This window comes from Labeo rohita, chromosome 5 (genome assembly GCF_022985175.1).
Source record: "Labeo rohita strain BAU-BD-2019 chromosome 5, IGBB_LRoh.1.0, whole genome shotgun sequence".
In the NCBI taxonomy this organism is placed as follows: domain Eukaryota; kingdom Metazoa; phylum Chordata; class Actinopteri; order Cypriniformes; family Cyprinidae; genus Labeo; species Labeo rohita.
The window spans coordinates 39,303,963-39,320,919 of NC_066873.1; the positions used below are offsets into that span (position 1 = coordinate 39,303,963).

At 33.6% G+C, this 16,957-nt stretch overlaps 3 protein-coding genes across 4 annotated transcripts; all 3 read right to left on the reverse strand.

Annotated features, from left to right (window-relative positions):
* Nucleotides 1-1,333: 1,333 nt before the first annotated feature.
* On the reverse strand, nt 1,334-2,899 carry LOC127165136 (C-C motif chemokine 19-like). The gene is given in 4 exon segments (XM_051109454.1): nt 1,334-1,481; nt 1,638-1,751; nt 1,945-2,056; nt 2,824-2,899. Coding segments are annotated over 3 exon segments (294 nt in total). The 3' UTR covers nt 1,334-1,481; nt 1,638-1,645.
* ccl19a.2 (chemokine (C-C motif) ligand 19a, tandem duplicate 2) lies at nt 1,384-9,610 on the reverse strand. 2 transcript variants are annotated; one of them, XM_051111148.1, is made up of 4 exons: nt 9,400-9,610; nt 8,975-9,095; nt 8,668-8,781; nt 1,384-1,481 (listed from the first exon to the last, which is right to left on the reverse strand). In XM_051111148.1, exons 1-3 carry the CDS (start codon nt 9,491-9,493, stop codon nt 8,676-8,678), a joined length of 321 nt encoding a protein of 106 aa, XP_050967105.1. In that variant the 5' UTR covers nt 9,494-9,610; the 3' UTR covers nt 1,384-1,481; nt 8,668-8,675. The 2 variants fall into 2 exon arrangements, with proteins under 2 accessions (XP_050967105.1, XP_050967104.1); XM_051111147.1 differs by lacking the exon at nt 1,384-1,481 and adding an exon at nt 8,166-8,511 and having other exon boundaries at nt 9,400-9,609.
* On the reverse strand, nt 3,811-6,789 carry ccl19a.1 (chemokine (C-C motif) ligand 19a, tandem duplicate 1). Its single transcript, XM_051111146.1, has 5 exons — nt 6,679-6,789; nt 6,379-6,563; nt 4,892-5,015; nt 4,568-4,688; nt 3,811-4,131 (listed from the first exon to the last, which is right to left on the reverse strand). Exons 1-5 carry the CDS (start codon nt 6,723-6,725, stop codon nt 4,093-4,095), a joined length of 516 nt encoding a protein of 171 aa, XP_050967103.1. The 5' UTR covers nt 6,726-6,789; the 3' UTR covers nt 3,811-4,092.
* Nucleotides 9,611-16,957: the final 7,347 nt, after the last annotated feature.

Sequence of the window (16,957 nt, forward strand, 5' to 3'; positions counted from 1 at the left end):
TTGATCAAGTCTTTAACCCAAAGCTCCTCTTCTGCAGGTGGGGCACAAAGGTACAAACCTTTCCTGGTCTGGAATCTGAAAGATAATTGAATTTTGCACATTATTTGACTAGAACAGTAGACTTTAAACTGCTTCCGGTAAGTGAGGAGGACTTGTTTAGGGATGCTTGTATGGCTAACCTTCAGGCAACAGCCCAATGCTAGTATAAGTATATTCAATATGTAACATTTAACATTTATATTTTGAATATTTAAATTAAAAAATTTTAATGGTTAATATATACGTAATGTATATATTCATAAAATTAAAAATTATAGAATTTTATATGTATATATGTAATGTTATATATTCAAAATGTAACATTTAACATTTACATTTTTAATATTTAAATTTAAATTTCTTTTCATACGTGTTGAAATTCTTAAATGTGTTGCACTTAGAAATGCAGGGCAAATCTAAAAAGTATTATGGGTGTAAAAATGCCTTTCTATTCAGCACTGCCATTGTGTATTTGAATAACACAGGAAAGTCCCTGCAAATTCAGGTTGCACACATTCTTTTCATACGTGCTGCCTATCAAGAAACATCATCGCTCTATCTCAAGTGTTTGACATCACAAACACCTGAGGGGTAAGAGCAATCTTGTGCATGAATGTCCAGTATCATTAGGCAATTTTAGGCGTTTACTAAATGTAAAATGAGATACATTTTCTTGATAAAAAGTCTTTAAAGTCGTACTCGCAAAAATGCTTCACGGTTTCTAAGAAACATTAAGCAGCACAACTGTTTTCAACATTGATAGTAATAAAAAATGTTTCTTGATTTCTGAATAATCATGTGACAGTGAAGACTGAAGTAATGATGCTGAAAATTCAGCTTTGCATCATATAAATTAATGATATTTTAAAATATATTCACAATTAAAATGCTTCTTTTAAACAGTAAAAAATACTTCATAATATTATAGTTTTATTGTATTTTTAAAATAAAATAAATGCAGCCCTGGTGAGCATGAGAAGCTTCTGGACAGAATATTTTTTTTTCAAAATAATTTTTTTGAATAAGGCATATTACTGTAAACATTCATAATTTTTCATGCTTTAAATGAAATAATTGCAGCACACAGAAGATTTAAGTAAAAAAATTATTTACAAATCATTCTTTTAAAAAAATCCAGTCACAGAAAGCATGCTACATACATTAATAGCAGTCCTAAAATACAGACACAGCTTATAGGATAATTCATGCAAATGTATCGCACTCATAATTGCTACAGTAAAACAATACATTCAGATCTAAAAAAATAGCATATTCGCCTTAAATCATTTACAAAGTTGGACCACCATGCATTCCTCACATGATTTCTGAAATGCTTTGTATATATCTTTTTAAAAAATCACTGTGGCAGTTAATGATTAAGTGTAGTCACTTCCTGTCTGTCCAGTGTTGCTCAGTGCAGGGCCACCATGTTCACCTCCCATCTGTGAAACAGGAAATTGAAACCAGATTAGGTTTTTGTTATTAGGAGCCAGAAAAAGGTTAAACTGCGCAACTTCTGCTAAGTGTCTGATTGTCTGTGAGATGTCACAGAACTATGAGAGCAGAAGCAAGAGCTCGAAGAGGGAAGTTTTCTGTACCTGTGTTTCTACTGGCAAGTTTTTTTCTTCTTGTCTAAGTGAGTGATGATCTTAGTAATCCAGGTATTCTTCTCTGGTGGAGCGCACAGTTTCTTGTCCTTTTTGGTGATGAATCTATGGGAACAGAAAGAAGGAACATGCATTAATATAACCCTAGTTAAGAAGTCAAAACTCTTAAAACGGAAGCTTCCAAAAGGGGGTTTTCATAGAGAACTATTTTTAGTAGAACCTTTCAATATAAAGAACCTTTTGAAGTTCCATGGATGTTAAAGGTTCTAAATGGAACCATCAATAATTGGATACTTACACAGTAGCTGCAATAGCACAACCACACTCTGTGGTTTGGTGAAAGTAGGATGCAACAATCTGCATCGGAATGCGAGTGTCTTTAGTGCTCAGGCATCAGTCCACAGCTTCGTCTGAAAGGATGGCATTAGCAACGCTTTTCATGGATATAATGTATATATTTATAAAATGAAAAATTATATATATATAAAATTGTATGTATAATTTTTTTATTTTATAAATATATATTTCTTAATAATCAATTATGATATTAAATTAAATTGCTTAATATTATATTTAATATATAAATATATTAAATATATTTACATACATTAAAATATGTTATGTACATGTCATAAAATAATATAATTTATGATCATATTATATATATTATACATTTAATTTATAGATACACACACAAAATTAAATATACTTCAACTTCAGAATGTGGGTAGTGCTAGACTTTTTCAAATGTATTACTAATAACATTTCTATCATTATTATTATATTAAATTACATTAATTTGCTTAATATTATATATAATATATAAATATATTTACATTTTTATATATAAGTAATACAGAGTGTATGTCAGAAAATAATATGATTTATAATAATATATAATATATACCTAATATATCATAAAATTATAAATAAACTGACTGATCACTGTTGGCATGACTCACAGTTTGAGTCTTAATAGTTGATTAGATATTAGTTCATCTGAAAAATGTATGTGTTTTTCCTCTGATTACTAAACAAGAATTGTTGAGTTGTGTGATCTGATATCATATATAACAGATCAGAAAAAATAAACTACATAAATGAAAAATAAATGAACAAATAAATCATATCCACCCTGAATCACATAAAACAGATGAAGGAAGAAAACATAACTTACCTGCCGGACAGCGGCAGAGAATGAGCGGCAGCGCACACAGAATCACAATCAGCACAGATTTGAGGGCTGAAGCCATGGCAAACGCTACGAGAGATAGTGGAACAAGTGTGGCGTCTGTCCTGCTGAAGCAGCTGGACGTTCTTCGTCTCTTCCCTGACACACTCCTCTCACTGCTCCATCGCACCCCTGCTTTATAGGACAGTCTTAAGTTTCAATCGTACTCCAATGTCTATCGTAGTCCCTCCCCATGCTGTAAAAAACAAATGTCAAAGCAGCAGAGACTGAAAGAGAGGTTGTGACCTGGACAAAAGCTTTTGAAGCAGGGCCAAATTTAAGGCACAATGCATCTCATTCTCTGTATCTGTTCCCCACTCTGTTTTTCTCTTCTCTGCTTAAAGCCACACAGAAACTCTCACATACTTTCTCATATATATTCACAAAGAAAAATGCTTATTTTAATCAGTTAAAAATACTTCATAATATTAGTTTTACTGTATTTTTTTTATAAAATAAATGCATTATAAATAAATATATAAATAAATTTTTATATCGATATTAATAATCATTATTAAAATATAAAGAGCAATAATCTACAATAATAAATGATATTGCATCCCTATGAGCTTCTTTTTTACATGTACAATTTAGACAGTTTTAAACAGTCCATTGTTATATACAACAATTTAAAATATTGATTAAAGTAATTGGGTAAATGTAAGTATTTGACATTAAAGACAACATATGAATTTTATAATAATAATAAGGTTGCCCTCACAAATGTAAAAAATGTTAATTTCTGACCCTGATCTGGGTACAAATGAAAAATGATTCATAAAGAGACATAAAGTTACAGTGCAGTTAATTGTAATTTCCTATTTAGATGAATGTGTGTTTATGTGTGTCAGATCAATTTTAAATATACACATTATCATGTCTTTATGCATTTATCATGTCTATGAAGTCAGGAAGAATACAGTCCCACCAATATTTGTGTTTTTGTCAACCAATTTATTCACTCTAAAAAATGCAGCAATGCATGATTGTATTAAAATAAAACAAAAAATAGAAAAATATATATGTTCACACAACAGCAACTATGTGATAATCAGACAACTTGGCATGTTTTGATTAATTTAGGCTAAAAATGCTGAAAGATGAAAAATCCACAGTAAATGTATTATAGGAACTGTTAGGAGAATTGAGCTCACAACGAAGTCACAACAACTACATCAGCTGCCATTTAATGTATATGTATGTGTACGTGTTCACTCAAAAAGACAAATTCCTCAGGCCTTGACAGCGTTTCTCCTGAAATAAAAGAACAAAGACAAAACCATTAGTTAAAGCCTGCTTATAAAGACATGTTACGCTTTTACTTGACTGTCAAACTTTACATGCTTCATTATACATCCAACAAGCCCCACAGTCTAAGTGAGCCCTTATTGTTGGTGGTCGGGTTAATGCTTTGCCGTAGGAGGAAGTTTTGACCTGTGGTTTCGCAGTTGAATAGTTTGTGGTTTTGAATGAGTAAGAATGTAACATCCAAATCGTGATCTACTATGTATAAACAATGTCATGAGTCAGATGAAAACCAGAAAGAAGAAAGTGACCTGCTCCAGGGCTTGTGCAATAACAATGACGTACCATTGCGCAACCAGCTTTATGTCATCAGATACTACAAATGATGACTGAGGAAACACAACTGGGCTGTTTAGCTATGCTAAATCTGTGGTGAGTAACTTACTTGAAATTTGGTTTCTCTGCACTTCCTGAGCCTTATGTCCAGAAACTTGATCAAGTCTTTAACCCAAAGCTCCTCCTCTGCAGGCGGGGCACAAAGGTACAAACTTTTCCTGGTCTGGAATCTGAAAGGCAATTGAATTTTGCACATTATTTGACTAGAACAGTAGACAATTTGAGCATTGTATGTTAAATGCAATGGCATTTCCTATTAAATGTGCTCTTTCACATCTGCGTTGTTTGGAAATGTGATCATACATAGTTTCATTTTCTCCCAGGCTCCCACACATGACCCAATGCAATGTTTTCCTTTGAAGAATATACTTACACAACAGCATCTCGGGGGCAGCCGTCAACTTTAAACTGCTTCCGGTAAGTGAGGACGATTTGTTTAGGGATGATTTTATGGCTAACCGTCAGGCAACAGTCCAATGCCAAGTCTTGCTGAGCCTCTGAGAAAGACAAGAGAGAAATTTAAGAAAAAAATTATGAGAGACCAGAGATTGAAATACAGGAAAATGATTATTTAACACCACCTGTTTCTGCCTCTAGAGTTTTAAAAAATGTCTTGGCATAAAACAGTTATTGTGCATAATTCACTATACTGTACACGACAGTTATACTGTACACGACAGTAAACTGAAACATATGTACATCTGACAGCTGGAATGAAGTGGGAGTAATAACTAACTACAAAAAAAAAAACGCTTACTGTCATAGCAGATAAATGTTTTACTGTGGTTTAAGATATGCTAATTATATATATATATATATATATGAATTAATATTATGGTATTAATTTGCTTAAGGTTCTGTATTTAATAATATATTTAAAGTTTTAAATGTATATATTTACAAAATGAAATATATATATATATATATTTAATTGTAATTTAATATATAATGTTTCTTTTTATAAATATATATATATATAAATAAATATTTATTAATAATCAATTATTATATTAAATTGTATTAAATTGCTTAATATATTTAATATATAAATATATTAAATATATTTACATTTATAATATATAAAAATCTGTAATGTACATGTCATAAAAGAATATAATTTATGATCATAATACACATACTATATCTAATATATAGATACACAGACACATAATTATATATACTTCAACTTCAAAATTTGGGGAGTATATAAATACATATTTATTAATAATCAATCGTTATATAAAATTACATTAATTTTCTTAATGTTATATATTTAATATGTAACATTTACATTTTTTTAATATTAAAATGTTTAAATGTTTAATATATATAATGTATAATATATAATAATATATACATAATGTACATGTCATAAAATAATATAATATATGATCATATTACTTATATTATACATCTAATTTATAGATACACACACACAAAATTAAATATACTTCAACTTCAAAATTTGGGTAGTGCTAGACTTTTTCAAATGTATTATTAATAAAATTTATATCATTATTATTATATTCAGTTACATTAATTTAAAGTTACATTAATATTATATATAATATATAAATATATTTATATTTTATATATAAATAAAACATAGAGTATATGTCATAAAATAATATGATTTATAATAATATATATAATATACGCACACACAAAAATTATTACAAAATTATAAATAAACTGACTGATCACTGTTGGTATGACTCACAGTTTGAGTCTTAATAGTTGATTAGATATTAGTTCATCTGAAAAACTGATGTTTTTTCCTCTGATATATAATAGATGAACAAATAAATCACATCCACCCTGAATCACATAAAACAGATGAAGGAAGAAAACATAACTTACCTGCCGGACAGCTGCACAGAATGAGCGCCAGCGCACACAGAATCACACTCAGTGCAGATCTGAGGGTTGAAGCCATGGCAACCGCTGCTAGAGATAGTTGAACAAGTGTGGCGTCTGTCCTGCTGAAGCAGCTGAAAGATCTTTGTCTCTTCCCTGACACACTCCTCTCACTGCTCCATCCACCCCTGCTTTATAGGACAATCTTAAGTTTCAGTCTTACTCCAATGTCTATCAAAAGTCCCTCCCCATCCTGTAAAAAACAAATGTCAAAGCAGCAGAGATTGAAAGAGAGGTTGTGACCTGGACAAAAGCTTTTGAAGCAGGGCCAAATTTAAGGCACAATGCATCTCATTCTCTGTATCTGTTCCCCACTCTGTTTTTCTCTTCTTCGCTTAAACCCACATAGAAACTTTCACATACTTTATCGCTCAGAGGCCACCAGACTGGCAAATGTTTCGATTTGACGGAAGAAGCAGTTCAGATAAACCTGACAGGCGTTTGGTCGACTGATCCTTGTCAACAAAAGCTGGGAATTCCACTGGGTTAAAAAAAGTTGCATAATTACTGTTAATGTTTACTCAGCGTCACAGTTAATTATTATTGCTGTGTGTGTGTGATTGGAAAGCACTGTAAATTCTATTTCATTTACTGTACAGGTTTGAATTCAAAACAGAACTTTATATGTTCTGTTTGATGCCTTTAATGATAGATTGGCTCAAATGTCTGAATATTAAAAGTTGTAATCAGACGGTTATTCAATTAAATTCTTAAATGTGTTGCACTTAGAAATGCAGGGCAAATCTAAAAAGTATTATGGGTGTAAAAATGCCTTTCTATTCAGCACTGCCATTGTGTATTTGAATAACACAGGAAAGTCCCTGCAAATTCAGGTTGCACACATTCTTTTCATACGTGCTGCCTATCAAGAAACATCATCGCTCTATCTCAAGTGTTTGACATCACAAACACCTGAGGGTAAAAGCAATCTTGTGCATGAACATCCAATATCATTAGGCAATTTTAGGCGTCTACTAAATTTCAAATGAGATACAGTTCCTGCCATTTCATGCACTATCATTTAAAATTTTGGAGTCAGTAAGATTTTTTTTTTAAGAAATTGGTAATACTTTACAATAAGGTGTCATGATAAAAAGTTGTACATTGTTTGTTCATGTTAGTTCACAGTGCATTAATTAATGTTAACAAACACAACTTGTGATTTTAATAATGCATAAGTAAAAGCTGAAATTAACATGAACTAAGATTAATATATGTATTGTTCATTCTTAGTTCATTAATGAATCTTTTTGTAAAGTGTTACCAAGAAATGTATACTGTTTTGTAGCAATCATGAATTAAATTAATCAAAAGTGATGTTACAAAGAATTTTTATTTCAAATAAATGCTGTTCTTTTAAGTTTCAAAGAATCCTCGCAAAAATGGTTCACGGTTTCTAAGAAACATTAAGCAGCACAACTGTTTTCAACATTGATAGTAATAAAAAATGTTTCTTGAGATGTAAATCAGCATATGAGAATGATTTCTGAATAATCATGTGATAGTGAAGACTGAAGTAATGATGCTGAAAATTCAGCTTTGCATCATTTAAATAAATTATATTTTAAAATATATTCACAAATAAAATGCTTATTTTAAACAGTACAAAATACTTCATAATATTATAGTTTTACTGTATTTTTTTAAATAAAATAAATGCAGCCCTGGTGAGCATGAGAACATGCTTTAAATGAAATAATTGCAGCGCACAGAAGATTTAAGTAAAAAAAAAATATTTATTTACAAATCATTCTTTAAAAAAAAATCCAGTCACAGAAAGCATGCTACATACATTAATAGCAGTCCTAAAAATACAGACACAGCTTACAGGATAATTCATGCAAATGTATCGCACTCATAATTGCTACAGTATAACAACACAGTCAGATATAAAAAAATAGCATATTCGCCTTAAATCATTTACAAAGTTGGACCACCATGCATTCCTCACATGATTTCCGAAACGCTTTGTAAATGTCTTTTTAAAAAAATCACTGTGGCAGTTAATAATTAAGTGTAGTCACTTCCTGTCTGTCCAGTGTTGCTCAGTGCAGGGCCACCATGTTCACCTCCCATCTGTGAAACAGGAAAACGAACCCAGATTAGGTTTTTGTTATTAGGAGCCAGAAAAAGGTTGAAGTGCTCAACTTCTGCTAAGTGTCTGATTGTCTGTGAGATGTCACAGAACTATGAGAGCAGAAGCAAGAGCTTGAAGAGGGAAGTTTTCTGTACCTGTGTTACTACTGGGGAGTTTTTTTCTTCTTGTCTAAGTGAGTGATGATCTTAGTAATCCAGGTATTCTTCTCTGGTGGAGCGCACAGTTTTTTGTCCTTTTTGGTGATGAATCTATGGGAACAGAAAGAAGGAACATGCATTAATATAACCCTAGTTAAGAAGTCAAAACTCTTAAAACGGAAGCTTCCAAAAGGGGGTTTTCATAGAGAACTATTTTTAGTAGAACCTTCCAATATAAAGAACCTTTTGAAGTTCCATGGATGTTGAAGGTTCTAAATGGAACCATCAATAAACGGATACTTACACAGTAGCTGCAATAGCACAACCACTCTCTGTGGTTTGGTGAAAGTAGGATGCAACTATCTGCATCGGAATGCGAGTGTCTTTAGTGGTCAGACAGCAGTCCACAGCTTCGTCTGAAAAAGCTGAGAACGAAAGGATGGGATTAGCAACGCTTTTCATGGGAAGCCCCTCTACTCTATATGTATTTGACCCCATGCAAGAACAAAACTTGGCTTGTTGCTGAGCACTTCTGGATTTACGGGAACTTGCTCCCACAGTTACTACAACTAGCACAGAAGACAGCCAAGAATGGTTCTTTCTCTGTTTATTAACCCTGAGCTGCAGCCAGATGTTAATTCAAAGAAGTTTCAGTTTAGAATTCTGCAGGATGCTTCTGAGAAGCTGCACGATGTGTGCCATGAGAGTAGGTGCTGTAATGTTTCTTACCTTCTGTGTTGCCCCAGAGGACTGCAGCAATGATCAGGAGAATTACTGTTGCGGTCTGCATTCTTGTCTTTGTGTTTGGTCTCCAAAAGATCATCAGACAGTTGTGCACAGGTGTGATGTGCAGGTATCAGGTGCAGGTATTTATACACAAAAATTGAGGAAACTTTCACTTTCACACAAGGATTTACCGTACTTGCTCCACCCCCATCTCGTAAAAGAATCAGTTTCACTTCTATTTATCATTCCCACATTCTTTGTCGCCTTTTCTCCCCTCTATTCCCGTAGAATTGTCTGCAAAAGTGCATGTCGCTTTTACTCCCCTCTATTCCCGTAGAATTGTCCGCAGGAGTGCATGACCTGATCATTAATTTCAAAGCACATAAACAGTCGGACACATATGAATTAACCTGAACTCTAAGATAAATATTTAGTTTTTTTTTTTACAGAGTTGCATAATGGTTTGATGCTCACAAGTTTCGTTAACTCTAAAGAAACTATCAAAATTATTTTATCTGATTTGATCTGATTTTTTTTTTTTTTTTACTTTTTTACATTAAAAATGATATCATCAGCTTAGCAATTTGAGTAAACTGAAATCATTTGCAATTTCTGAGTATGTAAGGTTTTTTTTTTTTGGAAAAAAAAAAAAAAGAGATTTATACATAATCTGAAAGCTAAATAAATAAGCTTGCATTGATGTATGGTTTGTTAGGATAATATATGGCTGGGATCTGGAAATCTGGAATCTTTTCTCAAAATATTGAGAAAATCCAAAAAAGTTAAAGTTGTCCAAATGAATTTCTAAGCAGTGCATATTACTAATCAAGAATTAAGTTTTTATATTTACGGCAGGAATTTTACAAAATATTTTCATGAAACATGATCTTGACGTAATATCTTAATGATATTTGGCATAAAAAAAATAAATAATAATTTTGACCCATACAATGTATTGTTGGCTATTGCTAGAAATATACCCATGCTACTTATGACTGATTTTGGGTCCAGGGTCACATATTGAATTATCTGTATATCTATCTAGACATAATTTGATCTACAATAAGTAATATGCTTGCACATGCCAAAACATTATGCATATTTTTAAATATGACCCAGACTTTTGGACTCCACTTCATTCAGCTATATACTAGTTATATCCTAATCTAGACCTTCCCAAACATTCCCGTTCAACAAAAGCGTGTTTAAAGTAATCCGAACATGTCATTATCTTAATAATAAATTGTTTGAGCAGCTTTTGATATCAGATATCTTGGCACAGATTCAAGGGTGTGTGCCTTTCCGTGAAGCACCTACAACAACGGCCTAGAGCATCACTATTGTAAAGAGACTAAAGGGGAAATGTGCAATTACAATTTGACACTGGCCTGGGATCAACTGCTAAATGAAAAGCTATTTTTATTTGCTTAATATTCCCAGCCTTCCACGCATATATGCACAGCTCAGTTTCATTTTTAAAAAAGCACAACTTGGCACAACGATAACTTTCGCCACTCCGCTTTACCGTAGCTTTCCAAAAACAACATAGTCTATTCATGCCAAGAACCTATCATGTTAATGATGTGCTAAGAAGTTTTTATTCCCGAGTTTTTACAACAGCAAAGGTAATACATAACATTTCAAATTCCTCATTCTTATCTAGAATCTTTTAATGGTCATATTCACAGGTTACTGCTAAAAGAAATTACCAAATGCACTTAAGCAATTGAAACGTTGAAAGGGCCCTTGCACCCCGGGCTCACCACCACCTGGTGGCTTTAGGAAAACAGTGAACAGTGGGCAATATGCATTTAAAGTGGTCAATATAGCAAGAATATCTCAAAGTCATATGTCCTAAACTTCCTGCTGCTACCTGGTGGCGCTATGCATATTACTGAATATTGGCATGTAAATGTTTTCAAGCCAGGACTTTGATCAAACATATGAAGTTTAGTGCAGATTGCACATGGTATGTTTGAGTTAGTGCAAGCATTACATATCCTGTTGCCAGCAGGTGGCGCTCTGATTATAACAGAACGTCATCGAACTCATCGAACGTGTGAAGTTTGGCCAGCTCGGACATCGTATGGCTGAGTTACAACAACTTCTTTTTCCATGGCGAAACATTGAACTTTGTCAGACTGCCACGGACACGCCCTTCAACGAAAACTCAAGGTCTTTGCAATTTAACATCGCAAAGGCCTTTAGAGTAGACCAAATATAACACTGATGTCATTAAATCTCTATGAGAAGTTTGTTAGAGCGTAAAACATGCTACTTCCTGTTGCCAGCAGGTGGCGCTATGCCTATAAGTCAGTATGATCATTGACATGTGCTCAGGATAGGAGTCTTATCAGACATGTGAATTTTGGTGCCTGAATTCTAACAACTTCCTTTTTCATGGCGAAACATCGAAGTTCGTCAGGCCGCCACGGACACGTCCTTCAACGAAAACTCAAGAGCTTTGCAATTTAACATCACAATGAGCTTTAGATTACACTGACCAAATTTGGTGTTGATCTATTTAAATCTCTAGGAGTTTGTTTAAAGACAATGCCTGAAATGGCAAAAATGGCACAAAACTTCAGAAAATTCAAAATTTGGACTTCACGCCAAGAGACTTTTTGTAGATATTGGTGTGTTACATGTGTCTACCGAATTTCGTACATGTATGTGAAACATAGTTTGAGGGGCACTTTGTTGAAATTTTATAGGTGGCGCTATCGAGCCATTTTGCCACAACCACTTCTGAAACCCATATCAGACCACTTTTGGCATGTGTACAAAGTTTCATGAGTTTTCGAGCATGTTTAGGCTCTCAAAAATGCATTAATTTTGGAGAAGAAGAAGAATCTGAGCAATTCCAATAGGATCCTCGCACCACAGGTGCTCAGGCCTTAATTAAGTATAAAGCAAAACACACCACCCTGTTGAAAAAAACAGCATATGCTGGTTAGGTAGGTGTTGATGCTGGTTTTAGCTGGTCCTTAGCTGGTTTATGCTGGCTCTTTGCTGGTTTAACATTACCAGTTGGTTAACATGACCAGCTAAGCATAAACCAGCAAAAGACCAGCATAAACCAGCTAAAACCAGCATCCCAGCATCAAAACCTACACTCCTAAAAATAAAGGTGCTTTAAAAGGTTCTTCACAGCAATGCCACAGAAGAACCATTTTTGGTTCCACAAAGAACCATTCAGTCAAAGGTTCTTTAAAGAACCATCTATTTCTTACCTTTTTATAATCTGAAGAACCTTCCTTCACCACAAAGAACCTTTTGTGAAATAGAAAGGTTCTCCAGATGTTAAAGATGGTTCTTTATGGAACCATTTAAACAAAAAGGGCTCTTCTATGGCATGGTGAAGCCCCTTTATTTTATATGCTGTTTTTTTCAACAGGGCATTGCCATTTAAAGGGGTCATCAGATGCAAAACTCACTTTTACATATTGTTTGAACATAGATGTTTGTTGGCAGTGTGTGTACACAACCACCCTATTATGATAAAAATCCACCCAGTGGTATTTTTGTAATCTTCATAAGAAATATCCCCTTTTTCAAATCAAGCCATTCTCAGCTTCTTGTAAGTGTGGCGTCACACCGACAAAGGCCACTCCCACGATAATTGATTGACATGACCGTCTTACCGTAGACCAGCCTTGACTGAGCTTTAACAGTCCTACTCCGACCGCCACTGGGTGTACTCCGGTGCAGGGGAAGACAAGAATGTCTCCAATTGAGCGATTGAGGTGTTCTGTTGTTGGATGTAATAATGATCATAGCAGTCATCATTTACTCTCGACATCTGAGCGCTGAAGATGCAGAGGATTAACATTACTTTCCTTTTAGAAGGAAACGCGGCCAGCGATCTACATAAATGAGTCTATGTTAATGCAAATCATTCATGATGCAGCTTCACCTACAGCAGAAGTGAGTATAAGGGTTTTTATGCATCTTTGCAAATCGCCTTTCTTAATAATGTGCTAGGAAGCAAGTTTAGCGTCTAAACGTGGCTAAATGTGGTTAACGTAAACAGACTGGCTGGTCACCCCACAGAAACAGGGGCGGGGTGAGCAGAGCTCATTAGCATTTAAAGGAACATTCAATAGAATGGCTCGCTGATTTTGATAAGGTAAATAGGGTGGTTTTTACACTACCACTGAGTAATTTTCACCAAAGTATGTTATAGACTTCTCATTAAGACCCTAAAGAATCATATCAGGGCACCCGATTACCCCTTTAAGAAAAACATCAAAGACAGAATGAAGTTTTCGGCAGAATATGGAAAGTTAGATTTAGATTGTTCAGCAGAATTGTGTGGAGTGATGAGTCACGATAAGACACGAGTTGCCTGATGATGCATCAGAGCGGTGTCTTTGATCGGAATGCACCTACCACAGTGATGCTGGTAGTGCTGAGTTACTTCACCGTGGAAAGTAAATTAATGCTTTGGAGTTTATATTTCAAAATAGCTTGCTTCCCACAAATGAAAGGAATGATTAGATGTTATTTTTCAACAAGAAAATGCACCTGCCCATGCTGCAAAGATAATCAGTAAGCAGCCCATCAGGCTCATGTTTTGAACCCGATAAAGAATGTTTGGTCTAACATTAAACTCTAACTAACTGGAGACATTTTACAACTATCGAATCATGAACTCTTCTTGTAAAAAGCAGTCTGCAAATTTACCCACATTTGTAGAGAATATCCTGCACTAATTTACTTTATTTACAGCATTCCTGCAATTCTTACTCATTTTCTGACCAGTGATTTATGCTTAAAATGCCACAAATATGCATCATTAAAGGGTAAATATTTATCCATTTTTAAGTAGGCACAAGTTTTGGCCAGGAGCGTAAACACAAGCAGAACCTATTTTTGCGTGCAAACTATTTACATAGAAATCCACTGCACTCATGTTTCATGAAAGAGATCCACAGTTGTAATGGCAAGCACCTTAATTTCTGTTATTCGATCTGAAAAAATAGACAAGTTGAATTCTTTCCCAAGTATAAGATGTTTTGATTGCTTATCAAGCAATCATGTACTGAGCAACCAAAACCTGAGACCCAGAACATCTCGGAACAGGTAAAAGGTGTGTGATCTTCCTGAAAGCATTGCAAAACATTCTCCAGGCACTAAAATGGACAAACATGTAGGCAGTTTTATCAGCAATGCAATGAATAAAAACAAAAAGCACTTTCACTGGGAGAAAAAGACCCTCAGTGGTTTTTCAGTTGTACAATGTTTGGGGGAAGTGGCAAACCTTCCAGTAATTTTAGAGTAATAAAGCCAACAATGAGCACTCACAAACCACAGAGAATCAACAGAAATCCCCTATATTGCTTCTGCTGAGAAAGCCTTGAACTTCAGACATGAAATATTGATTTGAAAAAATTGTGTGTGTGGAAAGAAAGAGGGTGTGAAGTGAAACAAATGTAGTGGGCAGAAGCTAATAATTGTTACCACATTGTTTTGAAGAGGGTCAGCAGAATTTAACGTTTAAAACACAAGCACTTTTTTTTTACATAATATTGCTTTCGCAATGGTGAATTTTACTGGATATTTTCTGCACATCTTCTTCAGTTTGATTATAAACCACTACATTCTTGCTCAATCCATAATAAGACACTTAATGTGGAGATTATATTCAATTATGTGTTATTAAGATGTCAGTGCATGATAAAACATTTTACTAACTTCTATTGAATTCTGGGAATTTGGTACTAAAGGGTCTCTGACCTACTTTGCTACAATGATGCTCTAAAGATCATCTTTAAGACTTTAAACTATATAAGCAATAACTGACCTAGTTACATGTCCAAAACTGCGTAAAGCAAGTCATAATTGCAATGCAGTGATAGCTATTGTTATTTAAGTTTAAATAACAATCATATATTTTGACAGGTGTTTTCTTTGCAATTGCATACCTGTTTTTATATGCTCATGCCTTTTTATGCAAGTAATTTAAATTCTCATCTTAAAACATAAAGCATTAATTTTACTTAATAATCATGGATTAACGTATTGAGTAAAACTAGTGATATTTTTGGATGCTAAACACAAATGTGGAAACAAGACAGTTACCGTTTCCCATCTGTGTCAGCCTATCTTTACCTGAAATTGCTGCAGGGGAAGCAAGTCTGATCAAGTTGTTTCAGTCATGTGGTTTACAGGAAACCATGGGAGCATGCAAGCCCACTTTATATCTGTCCTTGGTCTGGGAAGCATGTTGGCGATGCAGCGTGGGCTCCTGTGACAAGAAAAAATTAAACAAATAAACAAACTGACAGAATCGCAAATGCACACACAATTTCACATGCACACAAACAACCCACACAAATAACGCTTGATGTACAGGCTTTATTCACACTTCCTTTTGTAGATTATTTCGGCTCTATCTGTATTTGGATCTGCACGTTAGATGTTTTAAGATACATCTGATTAAAGTGTCAAATATTTCACATTGCCTTTCATTGACAGCATATTTGACATGCAAAATCTGAAATCAGCCAGCAGACATGCCTTACCAGGGATGCATTTCCCAAAAGGAACTACTGTCACAAGTTCTGACATTACCAACAGAGCGCAGAGGAACTTTTGGCCGTTGGCTAACGATGCTTTTGGGAAATGCACACCAGCTTGGGAGACCGACAAACCATCTTAGGCTGGTTTAAGTTGTTTTTTTTTAAAAGGGAGAGTACAGCGATGGTACCCTTGTGAAAAAGAAGTGCACTTTATTATTAAAATAATATACTTTAAAATAAAATACCTAAGTGCAAACGGAATGTTATTTGACGGAATGTTGTTTATTTGCATGTTATTTAAAATTAAATGAAAAATGTTTTATAGTTGAAATATTTAAAACAATTTTTTTTTAAAAGACGTTTTGTCATCCTTAAGTAGTACTTAAGTATGTTACCAGTCAAAAGTTCAGTCAAAAAGATTTGTAATGTTTTTCACCAAGCCTGCATTTAATCCAAAATACAGCAAAAACAGTACATTTTAACTGCATTTCTGCATAACTGTTTTCTATTTGAATATATTTAAAAATTTAATTTATTCCTGTTACATAATCTCTCAGAAATCTTTCTAATATTCTGATTTGCCGCATAAAAACATTTATTATTATTTTTATTATGTTGAAAACAGCTGAGTGGAATTGTTCTTGTATGAATTGATCACTTTTCATCAATTTAAAGCATCCCTGCTAAATAAAAGTATTATTTTTTTTATAATTTCTCAAAAAACAAATCTCAATAAAAATACACTGCCTCTTTTGAATGGTATAGTGTATAATGTTACAGAAACTTTTTATTTCAGATAAATGCTGATCTTTCTATTCATCAAACAATAGTGAACTAAATGTATTCAACTGTTTTAAATATTTATAATAATAGAAAAAAAAATCTTGAACAGCAAATTAGAATATTAGAATGATTTCTTAAAGATCATGTGACACTGACAGATGTAATAATGCTGAAAATGTAGATTTGATCACATGAATAAATTACATTTTAAAATATATTCAAATAGAAAGCAGTTATGTTAAATAGTAAAAAAT